Source organism: Spermophilus citellus (assembly GCF_964194105.1).
Source record: "Spermophilus citellus genome assembly, chromosome: 6".
Lineage (NCBI taxonomy): Eukaryota > Metazoa > Chordata > Mammalia > Rodentia > Sciuridae > Spermophilus > Spermophilus citellus.
The window spans coordinates 164869216-164886844 of record NC_138187.1 but is presented as its reverse complement, the minus strand read 5'-3'; the positions used below and the strand labels follow the sequence as shown (position 1 = coordinate 164886844).

Below are 17629 nucleotides of genomic sequence, written 5' to 3'. Positions count from 1 at the left end.
AACCATCTCTACCTTCAGAAATCCTGCGTGGAGTCATCTAGAAGTTTCTCTCTAGAGTAAGAGGGGATCTCCCAGCTCCACCCTAGGGCTTTAGTCAGAATTCCAAAGCGATGAAAAGCCCCTTTGGGCAGTGTGTCCCCCAGGGTCTCTGCAGGGAGGCTCAGTGAGCTCTCTCCGCAGCCTTCCTTGGGCAGCAGCCTGGCCTTTCCCCAGTAGTGTGCGCGCGTGCGCGCACACACACACACACACACACACCCACCCCGCAGTCGAAGTGTCTCCAGACGTTGCCACAGGAAGGCGAGGCAGTGGGACACTTGCTCATGGTCAGACAGCTTAATAGGCAAAAGAAAGCCCCTGGGGGTTCTGAGCAGGAAGCACCCCACAGTTCCAGCCCAGAGCTCTCGGTCAGCTTCCCTGAGCCACAGGGAGGGGGCGAGGCCAGCCAGTGCTCCCCAGGAACCACAGGGCTCTGAGGAGGGCCAGCCACCTGCAGGCGGCCCCAGGAAGGGGGAGAAGCACCTGGGGGTAAGGAGGGGTCCGTGGGGCCAGGGGCTGGCTTTCAGAGCAGGAAGACAGACATTGCCCTAAGCCTTTGGCTTAGGTTCTCCCAAGAAGCCCCTGAGACCGAGGCCATCAGGAAAAGGGACTGGTGAAGGCACAACCTAGAACCAGAACCTCTGGGTTCCTCGCAAGTTTCTTTGGATGAACCAGGCCAGGCTGGGAATAGAATGTTCTAGTAATCTCAAAGACCCAAGATGGCATCTAACTAGAATCTCACTCTTAGGCAGAAAATAAATTAATATTTTTGCCATCTTCTAGGCCAGAGATTGCGCTGAGAGCTTTGCTGTCCCCAGCTCCTACCGTCCTCCCCAGAACCCTGGTCTACAGACAGGCCGCTGAGGCTCAGGCGGATCAAGTCCTCCGGGAGCGGACACCACAGGCCCCAATCCTGAGTAGGTCCTGTGCCAAGGCAGGAGCTCTGCTGCTGAGCCAGGTGGCTCTCTGGCCTTTCCCTGTATGAGGTGGGATCATTCTCTCGACGTTTCAAATAAGGGAGGGAAGCAGGTCAGTGAGGTTGAGCAGCTTCCCCAATCGCCCGACTCCCAGCAGCAGACCAGAGCCCTCACCTTCAGTCCAGAGCCGTGGGCCTGCCTTCCGCCACGCTGGGGACAAGGCTGCATCCCGTCCCGGATCCCCCCGGGTCACTTGTGTGAGCCAGACTGGGCTGGGCAGCCGGGAGCTGTGTCCCCCCCAGGACAATCCACTCCTCAGTGCGAGGTGCGGATCGAGGAAGGTCCCTGGAGGCCTGGAGACCTGATGGACCCCTCGCTGCTTTTCCTAGGCCACAGGGCACTCAGCGGGAAGGAAGGGACCTTCGGGGCCCTGAAGGTCGTGGCCCCAGCCTTGAAGGGGCCAGCAATTCTGGGAGACGTGGCTGATGGGTGTGCAGACCCCCACCCTGCCCGGCCCTGGTCAGTTGCAGGCAGAGCTCGGGTTTGGGGATGAAGAGATGGACGTGGGACAGGACTCTACCCAGTGGTGGAGGCCCCACTCTCCTGAGGCACTGTCTGTGAACTGCCTTGTGGAGGGCGGAGGTCAGGAGCCTACAGTTAAATTCAGCCTCCGCCCAACAGTTCATTATAGTCCACAGCAAATGCAGATAACACGAAAAGGGACCGTCAGCAGAGTTCAGATTCTCTGCCCACTGCTTCGGGTCCAAGGCTGCGGATCCCTCGGCACTGCCCGGGGTCCCGCGACGCTCCCGGGCACAAGGCGGCTGCACTTGCTGCGCAATCCCTGACAGCTGCCTGCGTTTGGTGGAGTCAGCTGCGAGGGGCAGAGGGCGAGCTGTCCCTGGGGGAAGAGGTGCCTGCGGTCCACACGCCCTCAAGGGAACTCTTCTCAGTGTGTGGAACCAGGTTCCACGGCACACACTGCAGTGGGCCTACTGTGTGCAGGGTCAGGTCCACGGTACAGAGAGGGGAGTAGCCCTGTTGTACCCAGTCATTCAGGTGGCACACTCGTGACACTGGGGGCCCCTCTGTCCCTCCTGCTGTAGGTTTGGGGGTCCAGTAAACCCACTGCAGTCTTCCTCCGCCAGTTCATCTTAGGAGGGAGAAACCCAGCTGACTCGGGAAGGCAGGGTCCCCGCCCTGTCTACCCAGGGCCATCTGGCGCAGAGCCGGCTGCCCAGACCCCCAGTGACCCAGCACCTGGCTCTGGGGTGCACTGTCTCCAGGATCTCAGCTGCAGCGCAGTCCCTCCCCGGGGAGAAGCCCCCTGCACAATAACACACAAGCGCCGAGCTTTGCCAACATCGTATTTATTATTTTGTTCTTTGTTCGCTTTCCATGGCAAGTGAAAAAATAATTTAAACCAGTCCTATGTACAGAGGCTTGGTCAGCTTCCCAAGACCTTCCAGAGAGACCCAGCCCCGTAGATAGCAAAGAAGGGTCACCTTACGTCTGTACAAAGCTCCATCTATAAAAGGCTCGCGTGGAGAAAGGTCTTCTTTATTACGAGCATCACCTTGGGGGGCAGGGAGGGGTGGGGGAGGGAAGAGCGCAGGTGGGCGCCACACACCTGCCGGGGATCCTGGGGGGCCACGGCTGTGGAGCTCAGGTGATCTGCAGCGGGGTCTCCAACATCTCCATGAGGAAGGTGTCAATGGGGGTGTCCCCGATGAGCTTGAAGAAGAAGAGGTGCTCCAGGCACTTCAAGCCAATGGAGCGCAGCGCGGGCAGGCGCAGCAGCAGCTTGGCGAACCTGCAGGGAAGCCAGAGGGCACTGGTGACCCGGAGGGGCCCGCCAGGCAGCTGCTGGCCTTCTCGCCAGGCTGCAGGGAAAGCCTGGGAGGGAACGTGGGGGCGATGGAGCCTGTAGCCCCAGGGAGCTTCAGAAGCCAGGCAGAAGGCCGGCCAGGGCAGAAGCGGGACCCAGGGGCCTCCTGGGGTCTCCAATTCTGCACATGTGCAGGAATGGCCATTGTCACGTGGTGGAGGGGGCCACACGGCCAGCCCTGTCCATCTCCCGGGGCCCCTGCAGGGAGAGCTGGAGCCCGAGGTGCCAGGAGCTCTAGGTTCACAGCAGCCACTGCCAGATGAGCATGCGGACCCACTGTGTGCCGGGGACCCACTGTGTGCCGGACACACCTCAGGCTCTGGGCCAGAGGATGAGCAAGGCCAAGAGAGCCCTGCTCTCCCCGGGGAGGGTGCCCGTCATGTGCAGTCACTGGCTGTGTGACCTTGGTGTGCCCAGTCAGTGTCCATTGTCACCCAGTTGTTCCTGATCTCCGTGACCAGCTTTAAGCTAGGGAGTCGGGGAGAGCGGAAGCAGGGACCACACAGGGGTGCACAGTGCCCCCCCACCAGTCCCCCTGCTTGGACGTGCAGGGGGTGTCCACAGTGCTCTCACACCCCCCACATGCTTGCCCATCCACCCACACCCCACATCCTGGCGTCGCGCCCTCACAGGCACTGTCCTTTGTTTGAGGCCATTTGCCAGATCAGTGGGTCCCGTCTGTGCATCTGTTCAGGCCTGAGTGGCCCTTTGCCCTTCTCAGAGTCCCTTCCTGCCAGTGAGACTCCTTGTGATGTGACCACGGACACTAGGAACTGAGTTGCTCCACTCACGACTGTCGATCAGTAGCACAGAGACCAACTCACATTCTTCACTGTGGCCCTCCCTCAGAGACCTCGGACTTGGATCAGAGCGCTCCAGGGTGTTGCCTTGTTTCATCAAGTCTCAGACTGGAGCGTCAGTGCGCTCCTTGAGAATGTGCACATTTCTGTGCTCATGTCAGGTGACGTGTTAAGAACAGGTAGCAATACGGGAGAGCAAAGCGGCGCCATCTTAAGTAGGAAGCGCTTTCTTCCTAACTGAACCGGCCAACACAGAGCTTCAGAAGCTTCCATGCTAAAGCACCAGAGGGCGTCTACAGAAGGACCCTGCAGGCTGGGCAGGGGCTCAGGGGGGAGCCCTTGCTTAGCATGTGGGAGGCACTGGGTTGGATCCTCAGCACCACACAAAAATAAAATAAAGATACTGTGTCCGTCTATTACAAAAATACTTTTAAAAATTAAAATTCTAAACAAGAAAAAGAAGGACCATGTAGCTGAGCGGTGGTTGGAGGAGGAGGCTGAGCTCTGAGCTCACTAGAGCTGGCAGAGCCCAGCAGGGAAGTGGCTTGCTGTCCTGTGCAAGTCAGACTGACAGGAGATCAGCTCTGAAGGTGGACTTTCCACTCCAAAATGCCAGCGCCTGACAGTATGGGACAGCCATGACTGTTCTCTCTGCCGTCTGTGCTGGAGGTAGGCTAAGCTCAGGGCAAGCAAGGAACTCACCCGTTAATGGGCACAGCCACAGAGTGACCCTGATTCTTCCCTTGTATGTTGCAGCAAGAGGAAGCTGCGGCCTGCAAAGGTGCCCATGGTGTGTGCAAGAGAACCTGTGTGAGTTGTGTGCCTCCAGAGTTTGGGCTTCTGCCATCTGTCAAAGAACCCAGCCCATGTGGTGCACTTCTCCACAGTGACCACATGGTGGCAGCACTCTACCGCTGAGAAAAGTGCACTCTCTGCTGCTGACCCCCAGATTCCCGGGTACCGGTCCCAGCAAGCCGACCAGCCTCCTGCGCACTTTCCCTCCCGCTGGCTGGAGCCAAGCAACAGCCCCACGTGCCTGCTGAGCCTCCCATGAACCCTTGACTGGGCGAGCGCCCTCTGCCAGGCTGTGCTGGACAAACCCAGGGCCCCGGGACACAGCCTCGGCCCTCTCTGCTTCCAGGCTCTGCCTCACCCAGGCAGAGAGCTGGCGTCCCTCCCCAGGGTGCAGAGGGAGCCAGGCCCCTGGCAGCCTCTTCCTGGAAGAGTCACCTTCCAAAGTCCTAAAAGTGGCATTCAATAGGAACAACCTCAATGTCATCTCTGGGGCAATGACTAAATCATAAAAATATATCCACATTGAAAAATATTCCAAAACCATGGAAAATTATGATTCTATACTTTTTCAGTAATCTGATAAAAATTTCTAGAATTGCTGAAGGAAGAAAATAATACGCCAAACTAGAATCTCATATCTGCAAATACGTATTTTTACACGTATCTATGCAAATTCACAAGGACACTGGAACAAAATGTGCCAACGTATTTACAGTCAAATCGTATTACCTGCTTTAAAATTTTCTTTTTTCCTACCTAAGCAAATATCTCTTTTATAATTAGGAAAAAAGAACTGGGTGTCTTTTTTAAGATTAAAGTGGGGCCTAGAGCCGACTCCAGGCAAGGAACACCCTGTGCTGCCTCAGGGGGGGAAGAGTGGGCAGAGAGCATCCCGCCCAGGCCTCAGGCACCGCGGCTCACCCCGGCCTCCTCCGCGTGGCCAGGGCAGGGCCTTCAGCGTCTCCTGCTGCAGGGGAAGGGAGAAGCCAGCGGGCCCTGGAACCCGTCCTCTACTTCCTCCCCCTGCAGCCCTGGCCCCTGTGTGGCGGGCAGGGCCAGGCACAGCGCCAGCCAGGGAAGGGTGTGGTGGGCACTCCTCAAACCCACGTCTCACTGCTCCCCACCTCTCCTGCCTCCAATCACCTGCTCCAACCAGAGTGACTATGGGACGTGGCCACAGGACAGATGGCAGGTCCCTGAGAGACAGCCAGCGAGAGAACCGCCCACAGACCAACTAGGAATGAGGACCACCGACTGTCCCCCACGGAGGGAGGACTGAGGGTAACCAGCCAAACCCAAGTCAGACTTCACCAAGGAGCACAACCACGGTGAGGAGGGGGCGTGGAGACCACCTGAGATGGCAGTCTTGAAGCCGGTCTGTCACTCCAGCTTTCTGTGAGGCTGGAGGACATTTTCTCCTCTCAGAGTTTGCTGTACTTGGGAAGACGTTGACATTTCTTTAACGACTCAGGAATAGCTGTACTGCCAGGTGGCTCAGCAGGGCCACACAGAAGGAACCCCAGGGACCAGTGGCCATGTTCCCTGACCCCAGAGCCTTTGCTCGCTGCTGCCTGGGATTTCCAAGGGGGCAGGCCCTGAGAGCCATGCAGTCACCTCAGCGCAGGCTGAAATCAGACCACAGCTCACCGCCACCAGGGACACCTTCCCGAGCCTCTACCGCTCCTCAGGGTGGACACGTGATTCCCACAGTGATCCAGGCATCCACGGCTGGCCCAGCCCTCCCAGACCTGTACCCCAGCCCCCTCTGCAGCAGCTACTTCCCAAGACCCCATGCCTGCCTGAAGCAGGACACTCCCAAGCCCTGTGTATGCAGACACCTCGGCCAAAGTCGATTTATAAATCAGGCGCAGCGAGAGGTCAACACCAATAACAGGAAACACAACTGTCTCATCGTGTGCAGTGAAGACTGTTTAAAACTTACAGGCTGCTTATCTTTGGAATGTTCCCCTTAATATCTTTGGACCGTGACTGGTCACTGGGACTGAGACTGCTGGGGGGGGGGGGCTGCAGTGGAGGCCTACTGTGCTCTGTGGACCTCTGCCTGGACACCAGACAGGGGACGGAGAGCAGGAGGATGGCCCTCCGCCACGCAGAGCCCAGGCTCGGGCCTGTGTGGAGACTCAGCAATGCTGGGAACAGGGGCCCAGCTCTGCACAGAGGCACACGCTGCCCGCAGAGGGTCCGGCTCTGGCTGCCAGCACGGCTGTGCAGCGCCTCACCTGCCTGGCTGTTCCGGATACTTCTGCTTGGTGTAGGCCTCCAGGGTGGCATAGACCTTTTCCCGCAGGGTCTCCACCTCTGAGGGGTTGGACAGACCTTTGGCATCTGCAAAACACAGTGGCTTTAGGCCCCGTTAACCCTGAACGGGGCACCCACCCCCAGAGGTGTCCCCATCACACTGGTCACTCCCTTAGGTGGAGGGGACACCACAGGATCCACCACGGAGCCAACTCACGGCGCTGGGATCCGCACTGGGCTTTCGTGCCTCCTGTTAACACGAGTGCACCCCCACCGACCCCAGGGGGGCAGCCTGGTCTTTCTGGGCCATTCTACCCACACACAGGTTGAGAGCCTCCTACGGGCCAGCCCGGAGCCGGTGGTGAGGTGGGCACATTCCCAACTGCTCATGTCCTGCCTCGAGGACACATCCTATGGCAGGTCGCTGCATGAACCGCTCTGTGGCCTGCAGCTCTGGTGAAGCTGCTCCCTTCCTCCCTGGACACCCTCCCGGAGCCTCCCGCCCAGCACCCTGGGGTCCGTCCACTGCCAACGCCCCTCCCAGGGTCCTGCTCCTCTAGCAGCCAGCTGGGCCCCACCCGCCGGCCGTCTCTCCTGTCCCCAGCAGACGCCGCACCCTCAGCCTCGTGCCAGGCCCTGGCTTCCCCCTGTAGTGCCTCTCGGTCCACTACCACCTCCCCTTCGAAGGTTCAAAGACAAAACCCCGGTCCTCCCCCCAGGACCAGAGTGGCCTTCCCTGGAGTTTCCCCAAGTCAGGAACGAGCACTCCCTTTCCCAGAGGCTCAGGGGGAACCAAAGACCCGGAGTTATGGAACATGACTCCTCTCTTGGAGTCCCAGACCCCATCCATCTGCAGACCCAGGGTGCCACCTGGAGATACCCCAGCACGGCACTCCTCCACCACTTCCTCCACGGCCACCCCACTGCCCTCCTCGTCCAGACACGCATGCTCCCTGCCACTCACCACCTTCAGGGAGGCTCTGGGGTAGAGGCCACCAACAGAGACCCCCCCCCCCGGACTCCTGGCCCTGCCTGCTCTCGCTCAGCTGAGCTGCAGAACCAGAACCCACTGGGCACGGAGCCCGCCCTGGAGGGGGGCCGCGCTCCTCGCGGTCACCTGGGTTGAACAGCACAATGGCTCGCAGGCACCCCAGCTCCGACTTGTCCATCTGCATGTCCTTCATCTTGGAAACCAGCTCGGTCAGAACTCTGCACACAGAAAAGGGCAGGTGGCGAGGAATCCGTGAGTGCCAGGCCCAGGCCCAGCAGAAGGAAGCCAGACCCCGGGGTGGTCCACCTGGTTCCCGAGGCACTGCTCTGGGATCAGGAACAGAGGTGGGTCTGGTGCACAGCCTCCTCTCAGGGGCTCAGAGACAGCCAGCAACGCTCAGCAAGGAGCCGCGTGAGCCACGCAACGGGTGCGGAGCCAGGGACAGGCAGGTCTGTGAGAGGCGCAGTGGGCAGAGCAAGGCCGGCGGAGGCCGTGTCCAAGGATGAGAGCCCCAGGGAGCCTGCCACGGCACCCCAGGGACACTGGCTTTCCTAGGGAACATGTGGGAAAGGACGGGGCCTGGAGGCGTCCCAGGTGCACGCACAGGGACCCTACAGGCTGCTGGTGAGGGGTGGGACGGGCCCGGGCTCTGGCACTGACAGGGACTCTCACCCTGCTGCTTTCCTTGAGCACCTCTAAGGGACCGAATCTCCGTCAGGGGCCACTGCCTGACTGAGGTGGTCTGTTCTTGCCATAGGCCTTCCCTGAGAACCGCCTGGCTTGCCGGCCTCCTGCGGGCAGCCGTGGGCCTGTTCCCCTCCCGGCTGCCAGGATAAGCCACTCAGCCTTCCCACCCCGCCAACCAGTGATGCCAGGGACCCGACCTCTCTCCCAAGCCCAGCGGGGATCCGCCGGCCCAGCACCACGCCACTCGACGTGACTCCACCTCTCTCAAGGCCCCTCACCCAGGGCTGCGTGTCCAGGTGCTTAATGGTCCCACACAGTCACATGCACCTCTGACAGCTACGCCAGACCCCAGCACTACCCACAGGAACACCAGGCATGGTGGGGCACGCGGTGTGCACACGTGAACCAACACACAGAATCCGGGGAAGGGAGACACCTGTCAAAGATGGAGCCGACACCAGCACTGTGGGCGCTGCTCCGGTGGACGTGGAGACCTGTGGCCAGCAGGATGCCATCCTGCACGGAGACCGAGCGGTGGGAGAAGGAGGCGATCAGCAGCTCGTTCCACCCTGCAGGAGAGGAGGCCTTGAGGGGAGGCCCACACAGCCCCCTGCGCTGGTGACACCCAGTACCTGTGTCACTACCCGACATCCAGAAGCACAACTGGACACAGAGGGAGGCTGAGATGTAGCTCAAGACCCCACTGCTAGCCAGAGAGGACAGGGCAGGCCCAGGGCCGCCGACTCCAGGACTCTGTACCCCACGGTCTCTCCATGAAGCCCGGGCAGCTTGAGGACAAGGACCCACTTGGATGAACCTTTACCAGACACTGTGTGAGCGGCCCGGTGGGCACAGTGGAGGCACCTGAGCCTGTGCCCGGGCCCTGACAGCCCGGCTGGGCTCCTTCGGCATCGTCTAGCCACACGGGCACAGCGTGAGGCTCCCAGCAACGCTCAGAGATGGTGATCTAACGGGTGTGAGGGGCCAGTTCCCAACACCCAGCCCATCTTCACCAAATCTCCGATGGCTCCGTGACAAAGGGGAGGCATGGCCACTGCCGATGGACTGCACAGTGTCCCAGAAATGACAAGGGAGAACACAGCTCATGGCGTCTGTGAGCGAGAGGCTGGAACTCCACCTAGGATAAACCTGAGCAGAGACCTTGGCCCCGTCTCCTCTGTGACGTGAGGACCTCTCCTCTCAGCAGTTCATGACAACTGGGAGGCGCTGCCTCAGATGATCCTCAATAAAGAGAACGTAAGAGTCTTTAAATTCAAACGCAGATTATGAGCCACAGCGACCTGTGGGCCAGAGTCCCCCTCCGCCACTGCGTGACAGGGTCCCACTGGGGAAGGAGGGGGCTCTGGGAAGGCTGTCCAAGTTGAAGACCCTACAGATCCTGTGAGAAGACCGGAGAGGGCAGCCTCAGGGTGGACCCGCCACACGGCTGGGACGGGTGACAGTGTCATGAAGCCACTGCGGGCCACCAGGGTCGGAGGCACATTTCAGAATGGAGGCTCAGTGACGGCCCCCCAGCAGAGGAGCCCTGGTGAGCTTTACCTGCCCGGAGCAGAATGACCTGGTCCTCCAAGGTGAGGTCCGAGAAGTGGGGCACGCGCTTGGCCCACTCGACCAGCGTGAAGAGCTGCTTGTCGGCTGCGTGGCAGATGTTGGTGACGGGGTCGTTGGTCTAAGAAAGGACAGGTCGTGAGGGCAGGGCCTGGGGCTCTGCGAGGCCTCCTCCTCCTCCCGCCCCGCCCCAGGACAGGCCCTGGCGGGAGGCGGCCCTACCGAGCTCTCTAGGCTCAGGTCCCCGTAGGACTCCGTCTTGGGCTCCACCGCGAGCTCGGCCTCCAGGATCCTCTCCACCGGCATGTCCTCGTGGCCACCACCCGCACAGTCGGCCTCGCTCTCCGCCCTCTCCCGGCTGCGTTGCCGCTCTTCCTGCACAGCTGGTGAACAGCAGGACACGTGGAGTCACCGCGCCACCCAGGCAGCAAGGAGCTGGGACCACGCAGGTCTCAGCTTCCTCGTGTGAAACAGGGGTGGTCCTGGCCCTGAGGCAGCTGTCGCATGTTGACAGACGCACTCGGTGGCACAGAGCTGGGGGCCTCCGTCCACACCCTTCCCACTGCACCAAGTTTGCCTTCTGAGGTGGACCAGCTGCCATGCACCTCTCTTCTAAGGAGCCCGGCCCCTCGCTCACTGCAGCCTCCCACATTCCGCTCGACCCCCACCCTGGTGAGCTGCCAGCCTGCCCCAGTTAGGAGGTGACCACACCCCCCAGGGCTCCCCTGTCGGATCCTATATCGTCCTGCATTCACTTCCCACCAGGTCTGTGCCTCGTGCAGCCTGAACACAGCGTCACCTGACCCGACTCCTCAGGGAAGATGTTCAGGAGCCACTTTAGTGGGGGAAGGGTGGAGGGATGTCACCGAGATGACATTCAGAGTCAGGGCTGATTCTGGGGGGCACACAGACAAGGGCGCAGCTGGAGCCATCTCGGGGGCCTTATCAAGGTTCACTCCTACTCTGGTCTGTACGTTAGGAGGCAAGGCAGACTCAGGACCACTCTCTCCAGCAGGAGAGTGGCCACTGTCGGCTGAGTGTCCATCCCCTGGAAGGCTGTGCCCTCCATCTTGTTCAACATCTTGTTTATATCCCAGAGTGGGCAAAGCCCCTGTGTAAGCAGGCCGCTGACCTTGCCCTCCGTGACTGATCCGCTGACCTTGCCCTCCGTGACTGGCCCGCTGACCTTGCCCCCCGTGACTGATCCACTGACCTTGCCCCCCGTGACTGATCCGCTGACCTTGCCCCCCGTGACTGATCCGCTGACCTTGCCCCCCGTGACTGATCCGCTGACCTTGCCCCCCGTGACTGGCCCGCTGACCTTGCCTCCCGTGACTGGCCCGCTGACCTTGCCCCCCGTGACTGATCCGTTGACCTTGCCCTCCGTGACTGACCCGCTGACCTTGCCCCCCGTGACTGATCCGTTGACCTTGCCCTCCGTGACTGGCCCGCTGACCTTGCCCTCCGTGACTGGCCCGCTGACCTTGCCCCCCGTGACTGACCCGCTGACCTTGCCCCCCGTGACTGACCCGCTGACCTTGCCCCCCGTGACTGACCCGCTGACCTTGCCCCCCGTGACTGATCCGCTGACCTTGCCCCCCGTGACTGGCCCGCTGACCTTGCCCCCCGTGACTGATCCGCTGACCTTGCCCCCCGTGACTGATCCGCTGACCTTGCCCCCCGTGACTGATCCGCTGACCTTGCCCCCCGTGACTGATCCGCTGACCTTGCCCCCCGTGACTGGCCCGCTGACCTTGCCCCCCGTGACTGATCCGCTGACCTTGCCCCCCGTGACTGATCCGCTGACCTTGCCCTCCGTGACTGATCCGCTGACCTTGCCCCCCGTGACTGATCCGCTGACCTTGCCCTCCGTGACTGACCCGCTGACCTTGCCCCCCGTGACTGATCCGCTGACCTTGCCTCCCGTGACTGGCCCGCTGACCTTGCCCCCCGTGACTGATCCGCTGACCTTGCCTCCCGTGACTGATCCGCTGACCTTGCCCCCCGTGACTGATCCGCTGACCTTGCCCCCCGTGACTGATCCGCTGACCTTGCCCTCCGTGACTGACCCGCTGACCTTGCCCCCCGTGACTGATCCGCTGACCTTGCCTCCCGTGACTGGCCCGCTGACCTTGCCCCCCGTGACTGATCCGCTGACCTTGCCTCCCGTGACTGATCCGCTGACCTTGCCCCCCGTGACTGATCCGCTGACCTTGCCCTCCGTGACTGACCCGCTGACCTTGCCCCCCGTGACTGACCCGCTGACCTTGCCTCCCGTGACTGATCCGCTGACCTTGCCTCCCGTGACTGATCCGCTGACCTTGCCCCCCGTGACTGATCCGCTGACCTTGCCCTCCGTGACTGATCCGCTGACCTTGCCCTCCGTGACTGACCCGCTGACCTTGCCCCCCGTGACTGACCCGCTGACCTTGCCCCCCGTGACTGATCCACTGACCTTGCCCCCCGTGACTGGCCCGCTGACCTTGCCCCCCGTGACTGGCCCGCTGACCTTGCCCCCCGTGACTGATCCGCTGACCTTGCCCCCCGTGACTGATCCGCTGACCTTGCCCCCCCGTGACTGACCCGCTGACCTTGCCCCCCGTGACTGATCCGCTGACCTTGCCCCCCTTGACTGATCCGCTGACCTTGCCCCCCGTGACTGATCCGCTGACCTTGCCCCCCGTGACTGACCCGCTGACCTTGCCCCCCGTGACTGATCCGCTGACCTTGCCCCCCGTGACTGGCCCGCTGACCTTGCCCCCCGTGACTGGCCCGCTGACCTTGCCCCCCGTGACTGGCCCGCTGACCTTGCCCCCCGTGACTGATCCGCTGACCTTGCCCCCCGTGACTGACCCGCTGACCTTGCCCCCCGTGACTGACCCGCTGACCTTGCCCCCCCGTGACTGACCCGCTGACCTTGCCCTCTGTGACTGACCCGCTGACCTTGCCCCCCCGTGACTGACCCGCTGACCTTGCCCCCCGTGACTGATCCGCTGACCTTGCCCTCTGTGACTGACCCGCTGACCTTGCCCCCCGTGACTGATCCGCTGACCTTGCCCCCCGTGACTGATCCGCTGACCTTGCCCCCCGTGACTGGCCCGCTGACCTTGCCCCCCGTGACTGGCCCGCTGACCTTGCCCCCCGTGACTGATCCGCTGACCTTGCCCCCCGTGACTGACCCGCTGACCTTGCCCCCCGTGACTGATCCGCTGACCTTGCCCCCCGTGACTGATCCGCTGACCTTGCCCCCCGTGACTGATCCGCTGACCTTGCCCTCTGTGACTGACCCGCTGACCTTGCCCCCCGTGACTGGCCCGCTGACCTTGCCCCCCCGTGACTGACCCGCTGACCTTGCCCCCCCGTGACTGACCCGCTGACCTTGCCCCCCGTGACTGACCCGCTGACCTTGCCCCCCGTGACTGATCCGCTGACCTTGCCCCCCGTGACTGATCCGCTGACCTTGCCCCCCGTGACTGACCCGCTGACCTTGCCCCCCGTGACTGACCCGCTGACCTTGCCCTCCGTGACTGGCCCGCTGACCTTGCCCCCCGTGACTGACCCGCTGACCTTGCCCTCCGTGACTGGCCCGCTGACCTTGCCCCCCGTGACTGACCCGCTGACCTTGCCCTCCGTGACTGGCCCGCTGACCTTGCCCCCCGTGACTGACCCGCTGACCTTGCCCCCCGTGACTGACCCGCTGACCTTGCCCTCCGTGACTGGCCCGCTGACCTTGCCCCCCGTGACTGATCCGCTGACCTTGCCCTCTGTGACTGACCCGCTGACCTTGCCCTCCGTGCCTGATCCACTGACCTTGCCCCCCGTGACTGGCCCGCTGACCTTGCACTCTGTGACTGCACTGGCCCTTGGCCTCTATTCTCCTCTGTCCTCCCCACACAGTCCACTTCAACTGTGGCAAGCTACTGGACGGGCACAGGGGCTGACTTTGACCTTGTAGTGCCAGGGTCATGGCTGGTCTCAAGGTCAGCCAGATGGGTCTCAAAGCCCAGCAGACACACCCAGAGGCCTGGGGACATGGGGATCTGTGATGGGGGCAGGGGCGGGGTGGGAAGGAGGGGAGGCCGTGAGGAGAGGCAGGGAGCAGGAGCAGGGGCCAGGCAGGAGCCTGTGCCTGGGAGGGGAGGGACCTTCCACAGGCAGGTCCACCCCTCCCCGCTAGGGGCCTTGGTTTCCCTATCTGCAAAGCGGTGGCCAACTGCAGTGATCTGGGAGGACCCGTGAGGCTCTGCGCAGCTCAACAGAGCAGCCACGTCCTCTGCCTTGGCCTCTCCGGGCCCTCGGGCTCACCTCTGGTCCTCTCCAGCCCCTGGCCTCGCGGGCCTCTTCCTCCCTGTCCTCCTTTCTCGTCCTTGCTTTCCCTCCTCGGCCCTCATCCAGGGACCCCGTGGACATCACAGTCTGCGTTCTCCTCGTAGGTGGATCTAAGGCTGAGGCTGAGTGCGTCCTGTGTTAACTGTTCTCAGGGCCAGTTGTTCTCAGAGCCTCCATCCTCTTGACTTGGAGACACGGGAAGCAAGCTAAGGGAGGCCCCTCTGCGGACCTCAATCAACCTACACTTGCGACACCCAAGAAAAATCACCTTCAAGCTTCACAGAAAGCAACCTCGGCTTCAGGGAATTCAACTCTGATTTTGCCATTAACTGAGCCACTGCTTGAGACTCCTTCTCCGCTCGCAGTGTGAAGCTCCCCGTCCTGAAGGAGGCGTGGCACCCCCGCTGCCGGCCACCTCTGTGCAGCAGTCAGAGCTGCTGCTCTGGACGGCAGGACACACCAGGACTGCAGGACACACCAGGACAGCGGCCATCTGGGATGGGCAGGCTCCCGCCCTGGCCTGGGGTCCACCCACTCTCCAGCAGGTGGCTCTCGTGAATTCACAGTGAAAGCCAGAGCCTGAGGCTCCTCTGTGAGTCAGCGCTCTGCTCAGCAGTTTATGCAGACTGCCTTCCATTCACTCCTCAACACCCCTGTGGGGTCTGGATCCAGAGAAGCTGGGTCACTGAGCCCAAGAGCCGGGGCTGGTAGGCGCAGCAGGTCACGCAGGCTGGCTGTGCCCAAACCCTTCCTGAACCTGCTCTGACCCAGGGCCTGGGCAGGTCCTGTTCATGACGGCCGGGGCCCCCAGCCTGCCACGGCTGCCTACGAAGGGCTGACGAGATACCCATCCTCTACCTTGAAACGACCTGTATGGCCAGAGTCTGGGGAATAGCTTCTCCAGAACTCCCAAGCAGGCTGGGAGTCACGGGGGCCCAGTCCTCTACCAGCTCTGCCCTTTGCTTGCTGTGTCAGCTTGGCAAGATCCCTAGTTCTCTGAACCTCTGTTTCTTCTTTCAGGAGATGGCCATGCCAGGTCCGCTTCGACCCTCGTGGTGGGGAAGCTACGAGGACATCAGCTGTACCCTGTGGGAGGAGGACCACTCCACCAGCTGCCATTGCATGTCACATGCCCAATTCCTGGCATGGCTCTAACATGCCAGTCAAAGTCAAGGGGACCCGGCCACGTGCAGCCAGACAGGCAAGGCGGTCACGTGTGTTGGGCAGCAGTAAGTGCCACAGAGAGACAAGTTCATCTCGCTGACGCAGGTTTAGAGGGCACAGCCAGGCGAGGCTCTGCGCAGAGGGCGGTAGCTAAGAAAAGACACAGGAAAGATGAGGCCAGCCACACGGCTGTGGGGAGGAAGCACCCAGGCAGGGAGAGCAACCCATGCAAAGGGCCTGGGGCAGGAGCAGCCCTGTTAATGCGAGGGTCTGAACGAGGCCAGAAAGGCTGAGACAGAGGGGCACAGACACACACGGCCTGCACACCTCACAAGGAGGACGTGGTGAAGGAGGAGGAGGTCAGGGTGGTCTGACAACTGAGGGTGGCCTCTCCTGAGGCCGGGTGTGTGCTGAACAGCCAGGCAGCGGGACGCCAGGACATCAGCTTCGGGGCTGGCACACCCCAGGCTCCCCTGAGCCCTAGTGCTAGGGCACACTGAGCTCCTCACCTCCTGCCAGGACAGGCCTTGTGAGCTGAGCACAGGGGGTGGGGACCGGCACCACTCGTGTCGCGCCACGGACCTGGAAAACCCTTCACCTGTCTGGGCCTGTGTGCTCCACTGTGAAATGGCTCCCGGGGACAGGTGACCCTGAAGGCCACCCTCTCCACACGTCCCCTTCTGGGTGGCCTTCCCTCTCCTCAGAGGCTCAAAGACCTCGCTCTTCCTCCATGCTTCCCGTCACACTCCTCCACACGGAAGGAGCGGGAGGAGCTGCTGGGGTGATCCCACTGGTCACTAGCTGCCAGAGGGAGGACCCTCACTCCAGAGCCCATGTCACGCCACCACCAGGGCCCAGGACCAGCACAGGACACGGCTGCCGGCCTCAGGCATGAGCCTCCCTTCCATTCAGCCGGCTGCTCAGTGGAGCCCTCAGTCCCATAAAGGAGCAATGACGCACCTCCATTTGTTTTCTCCTGCACCAGAGCAGCCCACCCACATGAGAGATGAGACCTTCCAACGCACCACAAGGTCCCCGTGAGACCACGACACTCACACCTATAACGCCAGCGGTCCAAAGACACAGATCCTCCAACACCCAAGGGTCCGCCGCACACCAAGGTCAGGAGTACGGGAGCTTCCCCAGAGACACAGGACCAGGAAGGAGAAGAAACCTCCACCAACAGGCTCAGTGTGACCCTCCGTGGGCAGAGCAAAGACAGGACCAGACACCTCAGCTCGGAGGACCTCCATCAGAGACCAGAGCACAGGACCAGGACACCTCAGCTCTGAGGACCTCCATGAGAGACCACAGCACAGGACCAGGTCACCTCAGCTCTGAGGACCTCCGTCAGAGATCAGAGCACAGGACCAGGACACCTCAGCTCTGAGAACCTCCATCAGACACCAGAGCACAGGACCAGGACACCTCAGCTCTGAGGACCTCCATCAGAGACCAGAGCATAGGACCAGGACACCTCAACTCTGAGAACCTCCATCAGACACCAGAGCACAGGACCAGACACCTCAGCTCTGAGGACCTCTGTCAGAGACCAGAGCACAGGACCTGGACACCTCAGCTCTGAGGACCTCCATCAGAGACCAGAGCACAGGACCAGGTCACCTCAGCTCTGAGGACCTCCATCAGAGACCAGAGCACAGGACCAGGACACCTCAGCTCTGAGGACCTCCATCAGAGACCAGAGCACAGGACCTGGACACCTCAGCTCTGAGGACCTCCATCAGAGACCAGAGCACAGGACCAGACACCTCAGCTCTGAGGACCTCCATCAGAGACCAGAGCACAGGACCAGGACACCTCAGCTCTGAGGACCTCCATCAGAGACCAGAGCACAGGACTTGGACACCTCAGCTCTGAGGACCTCCATCAGAGACCAGAGCACAGGACCAAGACACCTCAGATCTGAGGACCTCCATTAGAGACCACAGCACAGGACCAGGACACCTCAGCTTTGAGGACCTCCATCAGAGACCAGAGCACAGGACCAGGTCACCTCAGCTCTGAGGATCTCCATCAGAGACCAGAGCACAGGACCAAGACACCTCAGCTCTGAGGACCTCCATCAGAGACCAGAGCACAGGACCAAGACACCTCAGCTCTGAGGACCTCCATCAGAGACCAGAGCACAGGACCAAGACACCTCAGCTCTGAGGACCTCCATCAGAGACCACAG

The 17629-nt window shown here is 61.6% G+C and overlaps 1 protein-coding gene across 2 annotated transcripts in view; it reads right to left on the bottom strand.

Moving 5' to 3' along the window:
- Positions 1-2309: 2309 nt before the first annotated feature.
- Positions 2310-17629, bottom strand: part of RXRG (retinoid X receptor gamma) — a 42027-nt gene continuing 26707 nt past the window's right edge. For both annotated transcript variants that reach the window (XM_081300265.1, XM_081300266.1), the window contains 6 exons: positions 10165-10325; positions 9934-10063; positions 8810-8942; positions 7813-7904; positions 6677-6782; positions 2310-2766 (listed from right to left, as the gene is read on the bottom strand). In XM_081300265.1, coding sequence (XP_081156391.1) covers positions 2619-2766; positions 6677-6782; positions 7813-7904; positions 8810-8942; positions 9934-10063; positions 10165-10325 — 770 coding nt within the window. In that variant the 3' untranslated portion in view covers positions 2310-2618. The remainder of the gene's footprint in view (positions 2767-6676; positions 6783-7812; positions 7905-8809; positions 8943-9933; positions 10064-10164; positions 10326-17629) is intronic.